Source organism: Doryrhamphus excisus, chromosome 14, assembly GCF_030265055.1.
Source record: "Doryrhamphus excisus isolate RoL2022-K1 chromosome 14, RoL_Dexc_1.0, whole genome shotgun sequence".
NCBI lineage: Eukaryota > Metazoa > Chordata > Actinopteri > Syngnathiformes > Syngnathidae > Doryrhamphus > Doryrhamphus excisus.
Genome location: NC_080479.1, coordinates 14,954,323 through 14,977,959, shown reverse-complemented (window position 1 = coordinate 14,977,959; position 23,637 = coordinate 14,954,323). Strand labels below are relative to the sequence as shown.

General features: G+C 38.6%; 1 protein-coding gene across 2 annotated transcripts in view; it reads right to left on the bottom strand.

Annotated features, from left to right (window-relative positions):
* LOC131102084 (uncharacterized) overlaps positions 1 to 23,637 on the bottom strand; it is a 42,159-nt gene that overhangs the window by 5,967 nt on the left and 12,555 nt on the right. Inside the window, exons 4-17 of one of the 2 annotated variants that reach the window (XM_058047575.1) lie at positions 19,617 to 21,913; positions 13,250 to 13,746; positions 12,754 to 13,160; positions 10,618 to 11,328; positions 5,868 to 5,915; positions 4,606 to 4,724; positions 3,914 to 4,127; positions 2,404 to 2,543; positions 2,199 to 2,325; positions 2,059 to 2,094; positions 709 to 848; positions 511 to 637; positions 286 to 446; positions 83 to 209 (exon numbers count right to left, since the gene is read on the bottom strand). In XM_058047575.1, the coding sequence (XP_057903558.1) occupies positions 83 to 209; positions 286 to 446; positions 511 to 637; positions 709 to 848; positions 2,059 to 2,094; positions 2,199 to 2,325; positions 2,404 to 2,543; positions 3,914 to 4,127; positions 4,606 to 4,724; positions 5,868 to 5,915; positions 10,618 to 11,328; positions 12,754 to 13,160; positions 13,250 to 13,746; positions 19,617 to 21,913 (5,151 nt within the window). Of the gene's footprint in view, positions 1 to 82; positions 210 to 285; positions 447 to 510; positions 638 to 708; positions 849 to 2,058; positions 2,095 to 2,198; positions 2,326 to 2,403; positions 2,544 to 3,913; positions 4,128 to 4,605; positions 4,725 to 5,867; positions 5,916 to 10,617; positions 11,332 to 12,753; positions 13,161 to 13,249; positions 13,747 to 19,616; positions 21,914 to 23,637 lie in introns of both variants that reach the window. The other variant, XM_058047574.1, reaches the window with a different exon arrangement.

Here is a 23,637-nt window from a genome sequence, read left to right as displayed (position 1 = left end):
TAAAAAACCAACAAAGCATCATATTTAACATTAAATATGTTAAATATGTAAACATGATGATTTCCGTTTCCTGTGGACTCACCAGATGAATGGGCTGCACGGAGCAGATGCGAGTCTCCTGAGAGCCCCAGTCAGCACAATTACTGTAGTAGCCTTTCTCCAGGATGTACTGGTTACCGGAGAAGTCCACATGCGAGTACGCAACCCAACTGGCCGGGAACATCAACACAATTACTATATTTTGACATTGTGTTGTCATTCAAGTACATTTTTTTTCGTACTTACGCCCCACTGAATACTTGAATGGAACGAGTGTTGGTTCGATAGCCAAACAACTCGACATCTGGTATGGCCTCCGTCACCTCGAAGGTGTTCTCCTCCTGCGTGGCTCCACCCTCCTCCTCTTCCGGTTGCTCGAACATCACCATTAAGGGGTCGCTGAGGTCCTACACAAAGTACAAAGTATGAGTATTGAGCAAGATATTTGTATACATATTACTTCTAACTTACAGCTTGGATGGCCCTGACGGAGCGCAGCTCAGGGTTGGATCCTCCCCACACCCTCCAGTCATGGTACTCTCCTTCCTCCAGCAAGTACTGGTGACCCCGAAATCCCTCCTTTTCATAGCCCACCCAGCTACATCAACATGAAAAGTATTACAGTTATTACTTAGTACTCCCTTATGAGAAGTGAAAAGCAGTACTTACATTCCTCCGTGTACTTTGATGGAGCCTGCAGTGTACATGAAGGCATTCTGCTGCTTGTCCAGTCGTGTCATGAAATCTCTCATGTTTGTGGTGATGACCCGAGATCTGCCGGTGAAGTACGACCTTTCAAAGATCTCGATCTGCGTAAAAAGAGTGGAAGTTAGATTCCGTTGAAGACTGAAGATTGTGTTGTGGTATTTCAGTGTCGAAGTTCAGGAGAATTTCAAATCTGAAGAAGCTTTTCGTTGTAAGAAGGATCATGTTTTTAGGCAGTTCTACATAATTGGTGCCATTGGCAATAAACGTAACTGTAAGGTAGATTTATATGATTGCATATTTGATTAATAAAGTACCTTGAAAACTGGAAACATTTGCTTCCTGTCACAGATTTTGAAAATTTGACAATATAATATAATATAATTATAATAATAAAATCAAAAAATATATAATTATTTAACTTCTTCTGAAATGTTATACTTATTATCCCAACTGCAATTTAAGTTTTTTTTTCTCTAAAAAAAATGTTTTATTGTCCCACAATACATTTTACAATACATTTTAAAAATATAATTTAACAAGAAAAAAACTGATTTTTTAAGAATACAGTTAATATATAGGAGAAAAAAGCTGTAATTTCACAATAATAATTTTGTAATATTATGAGTAAAAATAATGGCATTTTAGTGGCATATAGTTGAAATATTAAAGAAAAAAATCATACTATTATCGAAACAAATCAGACAAAATGAGGAAAAGTTATAATATTGTGGGAATAATGTCAAAATATTATGAAAATGAAGTCATAATATTACAAAGCTCTCATGCCAAAACTTAAATTATATTATGGAAAGCAGGAAGTGAACAAAAAAAAAAAAAGTACCAGATGGAGGGGTAGGATTTAATAAGCTTTGCTTCTTCCTACTCCTTTTGGACAACAGGAACTGGAACTTTGGAACTGTGAACTGATTATGTGATGCATTCAATTGTAATCTGATGCATGTTCAAAAGGAACAAAAGGACATTTCCTAATGCTCCCTAGTGTGAATCTACAGTATAGTATTTGTTATTTAGCCTTTATTATTTCTACTATATGGGGTAATATGAGTATAAAGGTGGCTATAGGGGTGCTATTTCACGTGTAGAGGGCTCTAATAATGTTCAAAACAGGTTTTCTATGATCTAACTATGAAAATATGTTACTTATAAATAAGGAACCCTATGTAACCGTGATAAACGAGGGTTGGATTGTATACTATTTCACATTATATATGCCAGTACATTGAAAATCTTAAAAGATATAGAAATATTATAATATCTTAGAAATATTTACTGTGTGAGTAGCTTTCTCACCTTTGGTTCACTGATATTTTCCACCCTTGGTTCACCCTACGTAAGACAATGAAAGTAATTAGGCCCGACAATGATCAACACACTCAAACAATGAAAAATAAAAATTAAAAAAATTTGATTATTTTGTAATTGTCACTTACTACTTTGAGGGGATGCAGTGACCCCACATATGGCTGTTCCACCCCCCATGCTTCTGGATTGGAATACCCCCCGACTTCCAAGACACGCGGTACGCCCTCAAAGAAGGGCTTTGCAAATACAAGCCATCTGCGTAAACATAATAACACTGTAGCACGTTACTTCCTTTTTTGGGCGGGAGATACAAAGCAGTCCATAATTACTCACAGTCCGGCATTAATGATGATGGAGTTAGCCTTGATGGGGAAACCAAAGATTCTTGCATCATCGGATGTATCCCTGAAGACCACCTTCTTGCCTTCTGCATTTTCCTCTGGGAAGAGACTGATTTCAGGGACGCTGTAGTCCTGCATGGGGGAGTTTGGAATAATAAGGAGCTGAATGAATCAGAAGAAAACACTACCCTAGATGGATGCTGTATTCAATGGTAATGGTAATGGTTTAATTTCATTTGAACATGCATCAGATGACAATTGAATGCATCACATAATCAGTTCACAGTTCCACATGTCCAAAATGAATAGGAAGAAGCAAAACTTATTAAATCCTACCCCTCCATCTGGTACTTTTACAATCAGTAACTGTTACATTTGTTCACTTCCTGCTTTCCTAATATAATTTAAGTTTTATTTTTTTATTTTGTTTTACTTTTTTAATTTTAATTTTTATCCTAATATAATTTAAGTATTTTAATTTTAATTTTAATTTTAATTTTAATTTTAATTTTAATTTTAATTTTAATTTTAATTTTAATTTTAATTTTAATTTTAATTTTAATTTTAATTTTAATTTTAATTTTAATTTTTGTCCCATGTCAATATAGTGATATATATAGCACATCATGACTGGTTCAAGACTCTTCATCCTTGTATTTAGCAAACATCAACTGCTTGTATTGTTTCTTGAATTGGCTCATCGTTGTGCATTGTTTGAGTTCCTTACTCAATCCATTCCATAGTTTGATTCCACATACTGAAATGCTATGGCTTTTTAACGTAGTCCGAGATCATATTTCTCCTCTCTTGTAGAGAAGTATTGGATGACATTTTTAGGTAATTGGTTATTTAGCCTTATGCATTATTTTAGCTGTTTGAAGATTATATCAGCAAGTTTAAGTATGTGTGATTTTAGAAATAAAGAGGTTCAAGGGGGTTCATTCATCCATAATTATGTTTTGAAGGGTGTATTATAATTATTATTATGAAGATAAATCACTTAACACATTTAAAGGCCAATTTCTTTAGTGGAGTTGGCTGCAGTATGAAACTTTACCACAATGTGTCACTACATTCCAAGTTAAGCTCCTCTGTTGAATGTTGCCTGGAGTATATTCCATGATTGCACGATTAATCATTTTCATAAGCAGTCATGCGTCACTATATGTCAGCTAACATTCCAGATGCCTGTTCGCTGCATGTTTGAATGTAAAAAAAAAAATTATATAATCTGGAAAGATGTCTTTAAATATCTGTCAAGAGTGATGACACTGAATGTACCTCAAAGTGCTAAAACTGTGCAAACAATACTGTACTTGGAATACGGCCAAGGGATTTTATGTATATGTCAAATATTGGAATACTTCTGCAGGCTAGGAGCGATATTACAATGTGTTGGATGAGTATAGAAGCACCAACATACAACTAATAACCAATCCATCATTTACTACCTGGACAATATTTATGTGTGATATACGTATGTTCCGGTATGACTTCCTTACCCTCACAGCTCTTCGGACAGATCCAATGACAAACTTCCTGTCTGGCTTCGCTTCCTTTTTCTCCTCGCTTGTTTCATCATTTTGTTCTCCATTCTGCTTCTGTCCGTTCACCTGCTGCTCCTCCGGGGGAAGGAACGGGCAAGTGAGTTCGATGTCGCCCTCATCCAGGGCGATCTTCTCCCCTTTGAAGTTACGTTTCTCATACAACACCCACCTAAATCGGAAAGGTCATATAAAGTCATATAAAAAGGTCTCAAGTAGATCGGAGTCTTGCAGAACTGGAATTTAAGGGTGACTCCAGTGCAATGCATGTGGGTGTGTTAACTATGGAAGGCATGAGGATCTCCCATGCTCAGTGCTACAATAACAGCGATGAAGAGATGGTGTTTAAACTCACATTTACACAGAAAAGTCATGATATCCTATGTTTGTATGCACTTTTAAAAAATCGGAATTATTGCATGATTTAGAGATAGATTGGCATTCCAACTGTAAATAAAAAGACTACACACAATTGTCATCTTTGTTCTATCAACAACAGACAAAAGAATGTTCTCATAAGAATTAAGGAGTTTGATCCCTGTTTATGTTTCATGCATTTATATTTACCTCTAAGAGCAGGTTCCTTTGCTTATGTAATGTACATTCTACATTAACAATAAACGCTTGAATTAATCCCTTGAAGCACTCACCCTCCTCGGACCACCCTGATGGAGATGGTCTCCTGCAGCTCCCACGATGTAGCGTCAACAACATCGCTACGCAGCTCGATCCTCTGGCCACACATCCCTGGCCGGTCGAAAATGTACATCTACAAATGGTGCACATGTATTAGAATTACAATTTTACTGCTTTTAAACCGTCAAATGCATGACCAGATCATAAAATGTACAATAATACAATAATTACAATACAATAAAAGTTCCCAACCTGACCGTGATAAGTGAAAATCAGCAAGTCTGTTTAGAGAGCTCTAGAAATTAAATAACACCCCTATAGTTATCTTTACACTCATATTATTTAATATAGTAGACATAATAACATAAAAAGAGGCGGCATGGCGGTCGAGTGGTTAGCGTGCAGACCTCATAGCTAGGAGACCAGGGTTCGATCCCACCCTCAGCCATATCTGTGTGGAGTTTGCATGTTTAGAGATTATTTCTGTTTAGAGAGCTCTAGAAATTAAATAACACCCCTATAGTTACTTTTACACTCATATTATTTAATATAGTAGACATAATAACATACAAACATGTGTTGCTATAACTGTGTGCTGGGGAGCTGAGTCGAGGGTGGACAGGAAGTGACTTTGGTGGTTCAAAGTTGAGTTTCAGTGTTGCCTGGGGTAGGGCCGTAACAGTCGCTTATGTTAGGGATTATAGTGCGTGTTCAAAATTGATTCAAACCTGCAATAAAAGCCTGTTGTTAAGGCGATTAGGTCTGGTGCTTGTGTGTCGAACATTACGGTAGCATTACTGACACCTGGTGACCAGATTAGAATACAATATATTATCACAAAGGCTGCACGGCGGATGAGTGGTTAGCGCGCAGACCTCACAGCTAGGAGACCAGGATTCAATTCCACCCTCGGCCATCTCTGTGTGGAGTTTGCATGTTCTCCCCGTGCATACGTGGGTTTTCTCCGGGTTTCCTCCCACATTCCAAAAAAATGCTAGGTTAATTAGCGACTCCAAATTGTCCATAGGTATGAATGTGAGTGTGAATGGTTGTTTGTCTATATGTGCCCTGTGATTGGCTGGCCACCAGTCCAAGGTGTACCCCGCCTCTCGCCCGAAGACGGCTGGGATAGACTCCAGCACCCCCCACGACCCTCAGGAGGAAAAGCGGTATAAAATGAATGAATTAATATTATCTTAAGTCTTTGAATGCGTCTTCTATTTTTTTTATTTGACAGCAATTAAAGAAGGTGAGAAAAAAAAAAATTCCATCTCACCTTGCCGGGTCGAGGGTTAAGCTTGCCGTGTTCCTTTTCTTTGGTGAGCTATGAAGAAAACATATAAATATATTAAAAACTATATACTGTATGAATACACTCACAATTCCCATTCATTTATACATGGCAGGTGACCCTTGACACAATGTCCACTTTAATAAGTGTTATAATCTTTAAAATGATCATGTATTACTTTGCTTTTTTTTTAAGGTGTACCCAAATACAAGTACATGTCACCTTGTTAGACAAGTTCTGAGGCGTCAGTGGTTAATAACGAGGGCATTTTTTTTTAGCACAACGAGAACAGGCACCTCTTTGATAGACAAGCATTCTTTAATGTGTACTTGCTTAACCTGATGCGTCCCAGCGTCAGGAAGACAACATCTAATGAATGAAGTCACTGTACAGTTTACTGCTTACATGTGGTCTGTGATATGTATGGAATGTTTGGACGTGGTTGCACGTTAACATACATTAGTGTGTGTGTGTGTGAACACGTGTGTCTTTTTGGTATCAGGTATCATTCCACTTGCACTCCGTGAGAGCTCAGTTGGTAACATGGCCCCAGTTGGTTGGATTACATAAAGGCTTGCTATTATTTAGACTGCAAGAGTTCAAGCATTCTCCTTGCTAATATAGTTAGAGAGCCACCATTCACCACGAGACCATAATAATTTATAAAATAAACGTATGTTTTTATGTTTCACTGACTGTTTTCTTCTTGCACATTGCATAACAGAGCGAGCCGGTCGTAACATACTCTCTGCATCATGCAATATGCAACCTGGTTCCGCCTCAACCGACAAACAACAATAATATATGAAAAAAGTTAAGCCATACTCAAACTGAATAATTTTTTCCCATAACAAATTCTGTAATTTCTGATGTATAAGCCACTGCTTTTTCTCATGTTTTGAACCCTACGGTTTGTACAGAGTCTAATTTATATCTAAAAACTACATTTCCCATGATGCTTAGAGCGCAGCTGCGGGAAGTAGCGATATTATGTCTTATGCAGTCACATACAAATCTTAAGTAAGTTTGATCATATGTAGAAATACTACAGCTTCTGTTGCTTATTTACAGCAAGTTTATTCCCGACTTTGGCACCCAAAACCCGCTTCCTCCCACATCCACTATCACCAGCGGGTTTCAGAAGTCGAAAGGCTGGAATGAATTAGGAAGATAGCTCAAGTTAAATGGCTAATTTGCCTGCATACAACAAAGAGCGACAACAAAAGAAGGAGAGAGAGACTGACAAAGTGTGTGATGAAGGAATGATGAGGCTTTTCAATTGTGATGCTTGTCAAGATGACTTGAGCACTGTTTAGCACTGTTTAACTTGCCATGTTGCAAAGCAATCTTTGGGAAAAAGCATTTATTTAGTCAAAAGTTTTGAAAATGTGTGCAAATTTCCCCACTGAGGGACAAATAAAGGCATATCTTATCTTATCTTAACATCTTTCTGTGCAGCCTATAGTCCAAGAATTATGGCAATGTAAATCCTATTAATCCATTCAAGAAGCCAAAAATGGTAACACCATACAAGTTTGTATAATCTTACATGCATAAACATTCTAGATGCATATAAATGACCATTTAAAAAATTAAAATTAAAATTAAAATTAAAATTAAAATTAAAATTAAAATTAAAATTAAAATTAAAATTAAAATTAAAATTAAAATTAAAATTAAAATTAAAATTAAAATTAAAATTAAAATTAAAATATATTAGCATAAAAATAATTTTTTTTTTTTTAAACTGAATTTATATTAGGAAAGCAGGAAGTGAACAAATGTAACAGTTACTGATTGTAAAAGTACCAGATGGAGGGGTAGGATTTAATAAGCTTTGCTTCTTCCTACTCCTTTTGGACATGTGGAACTGTGAACTGATTATGTGATGCATTCAATTGTAATCGGATGCATGTTCAAATGAAATAAAACCATTACCATTACCATACAGTGACACAGTCAGACTAAAGACATGCGCCATATTGTACGCTAACTGGAAAAAGTATGCAAATCGAGGCAAAAAGTAAGCTTAATTTTTAACTTTAACTGAAAAAACATGCTAACTGAGGTTCTACTGTACATACAAGGGGGTACAGCTGCACTGTAGGCGTATGAAGCATTGCCTTGATGTAAAAAAAAAAAAAAAAACACTCAAAAAGATAATTGCTTCCGGGCTGCTCCCCTGTGCACATGGAATGTGCAACTTCAGCATGAATGAAAGCCATGCATTTATCTCATGAACAAACTGAATGAAAAAAATCACCAGCCGGAATAGATAATAATTTTGTCTTCAAATGTCTCCCTGTCAAGACTTCTTCATCAAATATTAACAAGAGAAAGACAAACACAAAAGGTGAGGTGTGGCCTTGTTTCCGTCAGACGGAGACAGATAGCTGGAATGGGTGGGGAGTGAGACAACAACGTTGTGGAGAGAAAAAAAAAAGAAGTTGTGCTCAAATTCATGAAGACATTTGCAGGTCGTAATCTTTAAAAATGTTTTTTTTGTGAAGCTTTATATACGAGTCATGATACAGCATGTTAAGCATTTACAACATGCATATAATAACTTGCATGAATGAAAACAAGGATGAAGCCATAAAACACATCCTTGTCCACACCTGCGCTTTTGACACAATGGATGGATCAAGTAAAAATGATGCAATCATTTTAGATATTTTATCTCGATAAAACAATACACTAGTTATGAAATTGCAGCGTCTGTACTCTCTTCGTCTTCGCTCTGCAGCTGTTGTTTGTTCAATGTGTTCAAACATTACTGTAAAAACTACCAATGGAAGCTGTTAAGTATTCCCTTTGCCACATTACTGACACTCCTTTTTGTGCAAATGGCATATTAAAAAGTAGATCGGATGATCTGGTTTTACCACTTCCCCAACCTTTCCTGCAGGAATTTTTCATCATTACTGCACTGAGAATATCAAATTACATTTTCTACTAGTGTGTGAAGATGGGAAAAACACACCTGCATTGGCAGTATAAAACTCTTTCATGCAGATACTCAGCGAGATAAGTGACAGATTGTCTGTGCGCCAATATGAATCATTTGAGGGCATGTCGAAAACAGTTAAGCAAAATAAAATGTTTGCATGCAAGAACCGGTACTTGAAAGTCCTTTTATGATACTTGGCAAAGTAATTCGAGCTGCAACTAACAATTGTTATTCTCAGTGGATTGTTTTGGTTGATCGAGTAACTGCTCCAAATCAATATGAACCTAACGTAAATAGTTAATGGTTTGATCCGCAAAACATATCAGAAAAGAGTCGATGAGTTTGGGTGTTATTGTATTATCCATGAGCGGTTGCATGGGTGGAACTGGAATTTGAACTTTAGTGGTGGCAAGCTTTGGAATGGCATGCTTAGGGCGACAAAAAACAAATGACGTCAGGTAAGAATTCAGCTTTAACTGCTGGTTCATAGCACGAAAAAGCATTTTGTCGAAGAATCCGAATTATTAGCTACTGACGGTCTATGGTTAAATACTGTATGTAAGTGTTTTTCAACCTTTTTTGAGCCACGGCACATTTGTTACGTTGGAAAAATTTTTGCGGCACACCAATAACCAATGTTATTTGCTTCTTTCAGCTTTTTCCTGATTACGGACTCGCCACAGCAGATCCGCATACTAATTTAACCAACAATGTTACAAAATGTCACCACTACCTCTGACGTGCATCACTATAAGTCTATTAGAGGAACGAGGCAATCAGCTACGTGTTGCCACACGGACGAATACAGTAAACCTCGGACATATCGGACTCGGATATATCGGAAATTCGCTCACAACGGACAGATAAAAAAAGAACCGATTTTTCTGTAATGCATTTCCAATAAAAATTCATTGCATATAGCGGATTTTTTATAACAGATTTCGCCTATTTCGGACAAAATCTCCAATCCCGATCCAATGCATTTCCATTAAATTTCCCTCTCATATATCGGATGGCCGCATCGTCGCGCTCCGATTCGCCGAATCGTGACAGGCCGCTATACATTGTCATTTGCAAAAAAGAACCGATTTTTCTGTAATGCATTTCCAATAAAAATTCATTGCATATATCGGATTTTTTATAACGGATTTCGCCTATTTCGGACAAAATCTCCAATCCCGTTCCAATGCATTTCCATTAAATTTCCCTCGCATATATCGGATGGCCGCATCATGGTGCTCCGATTCGCCGAATCGTGACAGGCCGCTATACGACGTCATTTGCAGCGTTTGCAGCGTTGCCTGCGCGTCCAGGTACATTGGAAACATAGTCAAGGAAGTGCCTTTTTATAACGGATAAAATCTGATTTACGCATATACCGGATATAAATCCGATATATGCGTAAAACGCACATTTTCCGGTATACGCATATAACGGATTTCGCTTATATCGGACAAAACCAGTGGGAACAATTGAATCCGATATATCTGAGGTTTACTGTATTACATTGCTCTGCCAGTCTTTACATCAATGACACGCGACAATGACATAATATTTGCAGAAAATTATTATTACATGTTAATTAAAAAAGTAATAATGAATAATTCCTCACGGCACACCTGGCTATTTCTCACGCACAGTTGTTGAAAATCACTGCTGTATGTGACTGGGAAGTCTAATATTTTGTGTTTGTGTTCTGTATTAGTTACGATTTATCCTGCTATAAACTGTGCTTGTCAAGCGAATATTAATCTGTAGCTGAATGCGTAATAATGCAATACTCACATAAGCATCAGGGAAGGCTCTGTATTTTACGCTCCTCTCTGGCTCAGGTTTTTGGATTTGAGATCCTTTAGGCAGATTTCCTTGGTTCAGCAAATTCTTTTGGGTTCCCACTGGGATGGAATCATTACTGAAGCTCCTTTGCAGAACAGGGGTACTCAGTGCGCCGGTACCGACCCCCTGACCCACCGTTTGACCAAACTTAGACGCAGAGGACTCGGTGGTGGAGAACAACCGGTGAGGCTCTAAGGAACCAGTGGGACTTAAGAGGCGTGTGGAAGTGGTGCTTGAAGGTGGTGAAGAGGTGATGCTTTGCAGAGACGGTAGATTCATGCGGCTGCTGATGTCGTCAGCTCCGGCTGTGAAGCTTGAAGAGGTTGGGGAACTTAAGAGGAACGATACGCGTTCAAATCGAGATCCCGGTGAGTCCGTCGTGGTGCTGGTTTCACTGAGCTCCTTGAGACGGTTGGAAGTACCGATATCTGGTAGGGAGCTGGTGCGGAACACCGGTTGATGGACTTTGCCGTTTTCGTGTTTGTGATCCGTAGAGGAAGACCGGTAACTTCCGAAGATGACACTGTTGTCCAGGCGAGAGCTTGAAGACTGTTGCATTGCATTTCCATTGGAATCTTCGGAAATGTCGGAGGATTGCCTCATGACAATACTGTTTGTGGCTGATGCTCGGAGGGGCATGGTTCTTGTTGCAGGCTGATCCTGCTGATAGAAGTAGAACAAAAACAACAACAGTGTTGTCAGTAACCCCACTTTTCCCAGTTCTGAATTAAAAAAAAAGTGTTCTTTTTTTTTTCTTAAGCTGCTGCACTGCAACCATACAGTTATTTCGTTGTTTATATTCATTCATTAATTTTCTACCGCTTATCTTCACAAGGGTCCCGGGGGTGCTGGAGCCTATCCCAGCTGTCTTCGGGCAAGAGGTTCGCCAGCCAATCACAGGGCACATATAGACAAACAACCATTCACACTCACATTCATACCTATGGACAATTTGGATTTGCTAATTAACCTAGCATGTTTTTTCGGAGTCCCCGGAGAAAACCCACACATGCACGAGGAGAACATGCAAACTCCACATAGCGAGGGTGGAATTGAACTCGGGTCTCCTAGCTGCGAGACCTGTGTGCTAAGCACTCCACCGCCATACCGCCTCTTTTTATGTTATTATGTCTACTATATTAAATAATATGAGTGTAAAGATAACTATAGGGGTGTTATTTAATTTCTAGAGCTCTCTAAACAGACTTACTGATTATCACTTATCACGGTCAGGTTTGGAAGTTTTATTGTATTGTGATTATAGTATTATTGTACATTTTTGTGAGCTGTGAGGCCTGCGCGCTAACCACTCAAGCTTGCAGCTGTGCAGCTTGTTGTTTACATTTTGGGAAAAAATATCTGTCACTGACACTTGCGTTGCTGGTTCTGACCAAAAAAGTGTGGTAAACCAAAAAACTTCATTCATTCATTAATTTTCTACCGCTTTTTCCTCACGAGGGTCGCGAGGGGTGCTGGAGCCTATTCCAGCTGTCTTCAGGCAAGAGGCGGGCGGGTACACCCTGGACTGGTCGCCAGCCAATCACAGGGCACATATAGACAAACAACCATTCACACTCATATTCATACCTATGGACAATTTGGAGTTGCTAATTAACCTAGCATGTTTTTTCTGAGTCCCCGGAGAAAACACACACATGCACGGGGAGAACATGCAAACTCCACACAGAGATGGCCGAAAGTGGAATTGAACTCGGGTCTCTGTGAGGCCTGCGCGCTAACCACTCGACCGCCATGCCGCCTCTTTTTATGTTATTATGTCTACTATATTAAATAATATGAGTGTAAAGATAACTATAGGGGTGTTATTTAATTTCTAGAGCTCTCTATACAGACTTGCTGATTTTCACTTATCACTTGTTGTTTACATTTTGGGAAAAAATATCTGTCACTGACACTTGTGTTGCTGGTTCTGAACAAAAAAGTGTGGTAAACCAAAAACTTGCATGTAGCCAGTAAATATACACAACACCTCTTATGCCTACCGCTAATTTACTACTAAAAGAGTGTTCCCTAATTGTATAGTGAAATTCTGTCTTCCAAGTCAAATAAACAAAAGTGCAATACCTTCTTCATTAACTCCAACGGTGACCGTGTGTCTCTGGTGGAATTTCTCTTCAGGCCCAGATCAGCAGGCAGAGTATAAATTCCATTGAGGGCCTCAGCAGCTGTGCCAGACGCCATCGTCGTCTTTATCGGACTGGACACGTCAGAAGTAACAGGGCTGGGAGCATCCTCCACAATTGGCGGAAGAGCCGAATGCAGTATCGGAGGTGGTCCCCGCAGACCGATGCCCCTCGGTCTCAACGCCGGCCCCATGCTCTTCAGAGTATCCACCAGGTTCTCCATCTCATACTGGTTGGAGGCGTCTGTGTCGGGGGATTCCGGGGGTGTGCACACAGATGCCGAGGGGTCTTCGAGTTCCACAAGCGTTGCCTTAAACACTCCGGTGAAACAGGATGAGTCTGTGTCGTCTGCAGAGAAGCCAGAAACAGAAAGCGAGCGTGAGTCCCAGCATGATTAATTCTCTTTAACTCTCCCTCCCACCGTTCCTTTTTTTCACCTGCAGGTGCAGCAGACTCCTCCCGCCTTAAAAAGCTCCTCCCCCAATCATCTTTTGGCTGTGTGGCAAGCTCGCTCGAAGAATTGCTGCTCCTGTAGCTGTATGAAGTGGCCTCGGGGAGAACAGAGGAGGAGTAGCTGTTGGACGAGGTATCAGGTAGTCTGTAGCTCAGACTGTCAAACGGCTCTTCTGTTTTAAACGTATATCTGGATGAGCTGTCGATTGAATCTTTCCAACTGTAGTCTGTGGCAAGAGTTGTTCCGTTTGACTCTGCTCTGAAGTCCACAGTATCCTGCTTGGGCGTGGCGGCGTCAGTCTCACGGACCAGGGATACTTTACGGAATCTGTATCTCGATTCATCAAGATTGTCTGCAGGCGAGGTTTTCGTGGAAAGGGTGGTGCTCAGGCTGCTGTAGCCTGAATTCATTTTGACATTGGATTCTCGGTTTGTCACAGATTCTTCTGAATTAAAGGCTTCTGAAGCTACTGTGGAGGACCTGGAGAAACACGTTGAAAATGAAAAGTCAATAGTTTAATTAATTCATTTAATTCATTTAATCATTGCAGTGTGTGGTGATCATCATATACCAACAAAGCGACTGACTGCCTGAACATGATGCAAAGTGGGTAGTGGAGTTTAAACCCAGTATTAGCACAAATATAACAGAACTGTTTATACAACCATGTACTGTATACACAGGCAAAACAACTGCCAACTTGTGATTATGGAAAGCGCTACTCTTAAGATCTGCATGTGTTTGCCTATTACACTCATGTCCCAGTTCAATAAAAAAAAAGGCTTCCAAAGCTACTTAAACCAAAGTTAAAATCACACCTAAAAGGGCTTAAACATCAACATATGAATATTAACTCATTCAGTACCAATGACGTAGTTATATGTTTTTATAAACCATAATGATGAGTGGATTTCACTTCAGAGCAATTTTAAGCCATAAAAATACATTTTTATAAACCGTAACGATGATGCAACTCCCCACTAATGGATTTTACTTCAGAGCAATTTTAAGCCATAAAAATACGTTTTTATAAACCGTACTGATGATGCAACTCCCCACTTATGGATTTCGCTTCAGAGCAATTTTAAGCCAAAAAACTATGTTTTCATAAAACGTAATGATGATGCAACTCCCCACTTATGGATTTCACTTCAGAGCAATTTTAAGCCATAACAATCCGTTTTCATAAACTGTAATGATGATGCAACTCCCCACTTATGGATTTCCATTCAGAGCAATTTTAAGCCATAAAAAAACGTTTTTATAAACCGGAATGATGATGCAACTCCCCACTAATGGATATCACTTCAGAGCAATTTTAAGCCATAAAAATGCGTTTTTATAAACCATAATGATGATGCAACTCCCCACTAATGGATTTCACTTCAGAGCAATTTTAAGCTATAAAAATACGTTTTTATAAACCGTACTGATGATGCAACTCCCCACTTATGGATTTCACTTCAGAGCAATTTTAAGCCATAACAATCAGTTTTCATAAACTGTAATGATGATGCAACTCCCCACTTATGGATTTCCATTCAGAGCAATTTTAAGCCGTAAAAATACGTTTTTATAAACCGGAATGATGATGCAACTCCCCACTAATGGATTTCACACAGAGCAATTTTAAGACATAAAAATACATTTTTAAAAACAGTACTGATGATGCAACTCCCCACTTATGGATTTCACTTCAGAGCAATTTTAAGCCATAAAAATACATTTTTATAAACCGTAATGATTATGCAACTCCCCACTAATGGATTTCACTTCAGAGCAATTTTAAGCCATAAAAATAGATTTTTATAAACCGTGATGATTATGCAACTCCCACCAATGGATTTCACTTCAGAGCAATTTTAAGCCATAAAAATACATTTTAAAAACCGTACTGATGATGCAACTCCCCACTAATGGATTTCACTTCAGAGCAATTTTAAGCCATAAAAATGTCCACTAGGTGGCAGAAGAGCTTGGCAAATCACACAGTGATCAGTTCCAAATGTAAAAATTGTTGTTTAATTGTTCTTTTGATGTAAAACAACCCCTTTTTGATTTTGGTTAAATATTTGCGCTGTCAAAAAAGCAAAAAATATTATCAATAATATCAAAATTATGCTTGAAATTAATCTTTTCACTAAAAGCATTTTTTTTCTAGTCGGGAAATTATATTTTCCTGAAACTTACCTATGTTCTACTACTGATTACTAAAGAACAAAAACTGGTAGAAACAAACTTTTTTCTATATTTATACAGCCACAGAACACAATATTCTGTGTGCCTTGAAAGATCAGTCAAAATCACCTGGTACAACATCAACATCAAGTATGAATTATCAAAAATTCTTGATATAGCGGTACTTCGGATTTTGTTATCGATTTGTTCCAAATGGTTTGATAAAAAAATTTAAAAGGTCCAAAAAGTGGGACCATTTTTCCCATAGAAAATATTGTAAATCCATTCTAGACACCCAATAAAATACAATTGATAAGAATAGATATCGTTTTATACGTAGAAAATAATGTAAAACATTTATAAATGATGACTGGATGGAATTTATAGTTGAAAAATGGAATTCAAAGTGTTTCTCGCCTTCATTATCAAATTGCAATTGTGACTTATTTACATAAATAAAAACTGCACAGTCAGCAACACTGAGGGAGCTTTCTTTGGGAATTATATAGAAGCAGGCTAGCATAGACTAGCCTGTGACCTGCATAAACCTGGGTTTGACTGTAAATACTGATAAGGTAGTCTTTCTGTTGAAGGCCTAAAAACATGACTAAGTACTTCACCTGTCGTGCACTTTTGAAAGCTCAAAACTCTGACGAAGAAGTAATAAAGCTGAACATTGTTTACCGTCTGGAATGTTTTGTTTTCAATAACAGGTTGTGGAAGTAGCTAAACATGTTTGTGGTAACTAACGTGTCAATGCACAGATTTAGAGCTTCAAGCTATTTGCAATAAGGACTACATTTCCAATACCTCCAATGCAAATAACCTGACCTTCTGAATCTATAATGTAGTAATCGATTGGTCACTATTTGGTCAAAGAAACATCATAGTCATTTTTTTTTTTGCAGATGAAAACTTTTCAACAAGACCAGAGACACCTAAACCAGTTTTAAGGATTTCTTCAAGGTGGCTTTTGTCAGAATAAGGTGTGGCTCGACACACAGAAGAGAATTCTCGGCGAAGTTGTCATTCCACTCGCGACTCAGGCAGACTGTCACACAATGGATCAAGTACAGTTGATGAAGTTCAGAATATCCGGATGACTCAAGACAGGAAACAACTTCATTAAGTACAACATTTAAAGCCTTAAAAAACTCCAAATTACGCAACAACACTACCCAGCCACTTGATTAAGTACATTTGCATAATAAAAATCACGTACATATACTTTCTGATACAGATTTTCCATTGAACGGGATTGCGTAGGTGTGCCTAACGTTGTGGTTTGTGAGAGTAATTCTTCATTTTAAACCCAACTCCGAAACATGTGGGTGTTGGGTGTGGCAAGATACTCTCTTTCGATGAGTATGAGCATGTTTGCGGTTATGATGCTGCCTTCTTTTATTGCATTTTCCATGTATGGCAACATAACTGTTTTAATTATTTCGGCTAGTATTTTAAGCTTCAGACAAAGTATTTAGTTTATCTATCTGGCTGTGAGTCTTTGCTGACATCATGTGGCATCATAATACAAGTGCAATTGTGGATCAATTACCTTATCGGATTATTATATATTTGAAAATATTAATAACATATGCATTACTGTCATGTGTATAACAGCTACATCATTATTGGCAATGTGATAAAAACACAATACTGCACCACTCAAAATCACCATGTGCCACAATTGACAGAAAAATGGACTATAACTGTACACAGCGAGAGACCCATGGTCTTTCATCAGCTGTTGACAAATATACATTTTTGACAAATATATGTATTCCTATGCGGATCATATTGGTATGCAGCCTCCATACCGCCATACCAATCTCCCACCCGATGCACATTTCAAGCCACGGACAAGAAATGTAATTCGGCATTGTGATGCACCCCCTCCCCCAAAAGCCCTGATAGTGTGACTAACAGTATAAATTGACTATTGTAATCCCTCACCTGAATTCTTTCTGCAGTGGTTACTAGGTGTCAGTAATGTTACTGTAATGGCAGACACACAAGCACCAGACTTGACCGCCAGAACGACACACTTTTAATGCAGGTTTGAATTATCTCACAACAGGCACAATAATCCCTAACACAAGATACTGTTGTGTCCGTAAGCCACGCCAAGCTAATACTGAACGTTGAACCCCCGACATCACTTCCTGTTCTCCCCCACTCAGTTTTCTTAACACCGGAACAAAAGCAGCAATCATATTTACAGTATGTCTTAAATGTCTAATTTTCTAATGTTATAACTACTATATTGGTTCATAGGAGTGTAAAGGTCATATAAAGGTCATATAGGGGTGTTATTTAATGTCTAGAGAGCTCTAATAGTGTTAAAACTCATATTTAGATGGCTCAAAAGAGGTTTCCTATAATTTAACTACAAAAATCTTCCAATAATAAATAACGAATCCTACTTTGTGAAAAATAAATTATCATAGTAAGGTCTGGAAAAAAAGAGGGATTACTACAGTATATATTTTTATTTGAATATATTATTTTATGGAGAATTACCTGCCAGCAGATTACAATTACATTTTATACTTTATTTTCAAAAGGGGGGGTGTCTACCCATAATAAAGTTTAAAAATATATATAGTAGGCCTGCACATGCACTCTGCACTTATGTTTTAAAGTTTTAAAGTGATAAAAATCAATAGATCAAAAGTTTCTCCAGGCAAGACATAATTTACTATCCTCATTGAACAACAATGCTGTTGCACATTACTTACAGACACATAGTCTTTAGGTTATATACAGTATATATATGTATATACATGCAGACACACATGTGTATTGATGTAAGTCACATTAAACTAGGAAAAAAGCAACATCCAAAGTATGTAAAATAGCAAAACATGGTACTACAAGGCAAATCATGTGGTCCTACAATGCATACATAACAATATATTGACATATACTAAATATATGTCAATATATGTCACATTAACCTATGAAAAAAGCAATTTATACTGTAGAATACATGGTACTACAAGGAAAATGGTGTGGTCCTAAAATGCATACATTACAATATATTGACATATATTAGATATATATTAATATGTAATATAATATATATATATATATTTGACATATATTAGATTTATTTTTACATTTTACATATTTTACATACTTTGTATGTTGCTTTTTTCCTACTTTAATGTGACTTATATCAATACACGTGTGTATGCGCGTGTATACATATATTATACACACACACATATATATATATATATATATATATATAGTATATATACTGTGTATAGGCTGAACACTATTTGTCTGTAAGTAATGTGCAACAGCATTGTTGTTCAATTAGGATAGTAAATTATATTTTGCCTGGAGAAACTTTTGATCTTTTGATTTTCATCACTTTAAAACATGTGCAGAGTGCATGTGCAGGACTACTATATATTTTTTTAACTTTATTATGTGTAGATCCCCCCCCCCCCTTTGAAAATAAAGAATGAAAATGTAATTGGTAATGGTGTGGTCTTTTACATAACAGTCATGTTATGACTTTCATTTTGTACATCCTACTTTCGGTATACGGCTGAATTATGTTATTATTCACATGAAAATCCAAAATATCTCGGACATAACCTCAGCTCTGCTTAAATATGCCTCACGTGGTTCTTCTTTATATAAAAAAATAAGTGACAAACAATCAACAATATCCTTCCTGAAATATGTAATAACATAACATCAACACCAAACGTGTGCATCATACAACACACTGTAATTACGATGCTTGATGTTATGTCACATTGCTTCTTAGTTTCGAATTGCTCCTTAAAGCCCCTCATTAGTTATTATGGTGAACGCATTGGGACCATAAACTGCAGTGTGTTCAAATTCCACAGATTAAATGCTGTTTTTTTATGACAGGAAACATATTTCCGAGCCTTATCAAATGACAGTAATGTGAGAAAGTAGGCCACACACGGCTCTATTAGTACAGTATATCTCTTTACAGTAGTTTTCAGAGTACACCCCTTCAGCTACAGTACATGTTGTAGGTATTACACAAAGAGAAAACTACTAGATTCTACACTTTTACTTGAAGTGTAAGGTCGAGTGCCAATGACGACATAAGAAGATGATTTATTTATGTTTTTAAGATGTGACCGGACTTGCAAATCAGTGTTTGTTTTCTTGGTACTTACCGCTGTTTGAGGTCAGACGGGGCGTCTGGTGGATGCCGGCGTTGTCTTTCCAAGAGCGTCTGTGGATCTTCCCTATCCGGCAGGTGCGTGTTAGCTTCTGACAGCTCCACTGCCACCTGTTCTTGCCCTGCGCCGTTTCCCTGCGCACTTCCAGTAATTGTATCCACCCACTCGCACTCCGGTGGAGCCCTATTGTGTTCAGTTGCTTCTACGGCTTCTGATTGCAGCTCTGCGCTGTGGATCAGTGTGTTTGTGACCGGGTTTGCAACACCAGAATTCTCAGTGATTGCACTTTTTGTATTTATACTGTTGATGTGTGCAGATTCTATGCTCTGGTTTTTAATCGTTGAAAGTTTCTCCTCTTTTGCTATAAATTCAGGCATTCTCATTTCTTCCTCTTTTGTGTTGGTCTTAAGTTCTAATTTTCTTTCAAGGGGATATTTCATCTCCTCACTCGGGGGTTGCTCCTCTCCGATAAGGTGGTCTACTGTTTTAATGACCTCAACCCACTTTCCATGGGTACCCTCCCCCCCCTGCGGGCTGCTGGAGGGTGTAGCAAACTCACATACCTTCTGTGTTTTCACCTGCAGAACCGGTGTGGCCAGTAACTCTTCTTCTTTAATCTGTGGCAGTACTTTGGCTTCAACCTGTATCACCTCGATACTTTCATCTTCAGTGTTAAAAAACTCAGTTTTACCAGTTTCTGACACTTGGTATTCATTCTTCTGGGTTCTTGGGAATTGATCGAGATGTAGGTCGACATTGTGAACTGTCTTGCCTGTCTCCGCCTTGAGAAGCCTGTCCGACTTCTCAAATTCGGTGACCTCTGAAGGACCCCGAGAGATGTCTTCTTCTATTTTGTCCATGATGTACTTCTGCTCATCCAAACTGTCCATATTGTCCTCCTCGGCGCTGTAATAAATGTCCACAGCGCTCCCAACATCTGATCCTACACTCAGATACACCGGACTGCAAGGAACCACATAACCTTCCATGAGTCCAGGATGAGGAGAAACGATCGCGTCACTTGTTGCGTCCATCTTCAAACCCGTCGCCGTGATCATGTTATTTTGCTTAGACGAGGAAAGACTAAAGTCGGTGCGCTTCTCGTTGAAGAATACTTCTTTGACTACAACGGCCTTCCCTACGGAGTCGGTAATCTGAGTGTCTGTCCCTTGGGATGCTACTTCGTCATCAACAAGAGGGGCCGAGTTTGAAGCGACCGGGAGTGAAATGAGTGCGTTTTCAAAAGGACTGAAGTTTTTTGACTTGATGCTTGCGTGTTGGTAGACTGGATAAGAACTGTTGTCCGATACTTCGGAATTCTGATAACTGCGAAGGTAATGCGTGTTTATTTGAACCTCGGAGGTTGTAGGGGTATTGTAAGAGGAAATCCTCATTGGCTCATTGAAACCGGAGAACGCATGATCCATGCTATTGGTCGATGGACGGGAGTAAACAACATCTCTTTCGTTCTGAAAATATGAAGGGGTTTCAATCAGAATTTGCTCCGACTTGATAACAGTTCTTGGATCGGGGGTGATTTCGACATGATCGGTTAGTAGACCAGACTTAATTTCTGAGGTGAAACTTTGTGGGAACAGTGATTCGTACAAAGCACCGTAAACTTCATCTCGATTGACAGGGAGGTCAGTTTTTTCGTCGATCGTGACATTTTCTGTAACGCCAAGAACGGATGGTTCGGTGTGAGGAAATAAGACCTCTTGTTGAACCGTTCCTGATTCTGTCCAAGGAGCAGGGTCATTAGAAGCCAATGAGGCTTGACTATTTGCAGTTGAGCCATAAAGTGTGTCTGTGGCATTTACTTCGTGATAAGATATCGGAGTCCTGATGGGTTCTGTGATCGGTACGTCTGTGTTTGCATTTGACTGCTCAAAGCCTGGAGCAAATGAGTTGCTATCGATTGCTTCGCCATCTAAGGTCGTCAACAGACGCTGGTTCTGCTCAGGGGTTGTTTCTGCAAATGTAGAAGCAGTATCAACTGATTTATATTTGTCATCCGTAGGAATGTTGTTTTTATCCTCTGAAGGAACTGGGTCATCTTGCAGAAGATGGTCAGAGCTTTTTGTTAGAGGCTCCTGAGGTTGTACTTTTGCCGTGTGAGAGACAGGGGTCTGGTTTGAGACGGCAAAGTAGGATTGTAAGAGGTTTGAATGGATAGAAGGAGGAGAAGGGATGTCAAAGGAATCACTGGTGTCCAGCACTGGCTGAGACTTGCTGAGCATTCCTTTTCTTCTGGCCTCATTTTTCTCCGTCTGGCTAACGTCTTCGTGGTCCTATGAATGATCACAATGAAAGTAAGTAAGAACTGATATTTGCGTTGAAGTGTCAAAGCTGAAAAGAAACATTTAAATGGATAAAATGCTTGATCTTGGTCATTTCTGGATCAGTTTTAGCACATACAGTAAACCTCGGATATATCGGACTCGGATATATCGGAAATTCGCTCACAACGGACGGATAAAAAAGAACCGATTTTTCTGTAATGCATTTCCAATAAAAATTAATTGCATATATCGGATTTTTATAACGGATTTCACCTATTTCGAACAAAATCTTCAGTCCCGTTCCAATGCATTTCCATTAAATTTCCCTCTCATATATCGGATGGCCGCATCATGGCGCTCCGATTCGCCGAATCATGACAGGCCGCTATACAACGTCATTTGCAGCGTTTGCAGCGTTGCCTGCGCGTCCAGGTACATTGGAAACATAGTCAAGGAAGTGCCTTTTTATAACGGATAAAATCCGATTTACACATATACCGGATATAAATCCGATATATGCGTAAAACGGACATTTTCCGGTATACGCATATAACGGATTTCGCTTATATCGGACAAAACCAGTGGGAACAATTGAATCCGATATATCCGAGGTTTACTGTATCACGCTTTGAAGTCTTATGTAGAAATTGTGTTCCGATCTGACAAATCTTAAGTACTTTTGATCAAGTGTAGACTACAGCTTCTGCTTGGACCGCTAGCCACGTTTACATGAGGAGTTTTTCTCTTTCCGAATGGAATCTTTCCGAAAGCAATGGTATACATGGAAAGGAATATTCCAAACGTGTGTCTACATGCGCCGCTATAATCAACCAGAATAGTCAATGGGGCATGCCCAGTAAAGCGTAAACACCAACATCACGTGATACCGACTTCCTCCAGTTTTTCTTTCACTTGTTGGAATAACTCCGTATTCCCAGTTTTTCCTTCGTCCAGTCTTGAAATTTAGTTTGAATCAAAAACAAACTTTCCGCAGCAGTCCAGTGCCGATTGCTCGCCTCCATTTTTTTAAATGGAAGAACGTCTGGAGCTGCGTGTTACGTCATATCTCAGCATTCGCTGAAAGAACGCTACCCGGGAACAGGAAAAGATAAAGTTCAATCTTGCTAATATTTTATAATTAAGCTCGGCACATGTTTTATATAGATATGTATTTTCTTTTTTTAATAAAACTGGACTTGTGAATGGCGTATAGAAGGGTTTAGATTCTGTTCCACAGATGGCGCTAATGCACACAAAAGCTGCTTGCCAACCGCCAATAAACAACAGAAGAAGAAAAAGAATGCAATCTGACAACTTTCCGATTGAGCGGGTACAAGATACCTCAATCGGATTGGGGAAATGAATATTCCACCCCTGGGAATCCGATTATATATTCATTCGGATTGGCACTTTTCTTTCGGAATGAGGTGTATACAAAGGTTACATTCTTTCTGTTTGAGCAAATAACCCGAATGGAATTGGAATATTTAGGTCCATGTAAACGTGGCGACTGGGTACACTGAGTGTGGGTAGGATTGCAAGGTTTATAGTGTGTCTTTCTGAGTAAACATCCCATGTTACACGGTGCTAATTGGACAACACAAAATGATAGAATATTATAGCTGATCAACAGAACTATGAACGATACAAAATGTATATCTTCTACCCAAGGAAGACTGCCAATTTCCTATTCCGTGTTTACTCTATTGACATGTTACAACTATGTAACACGG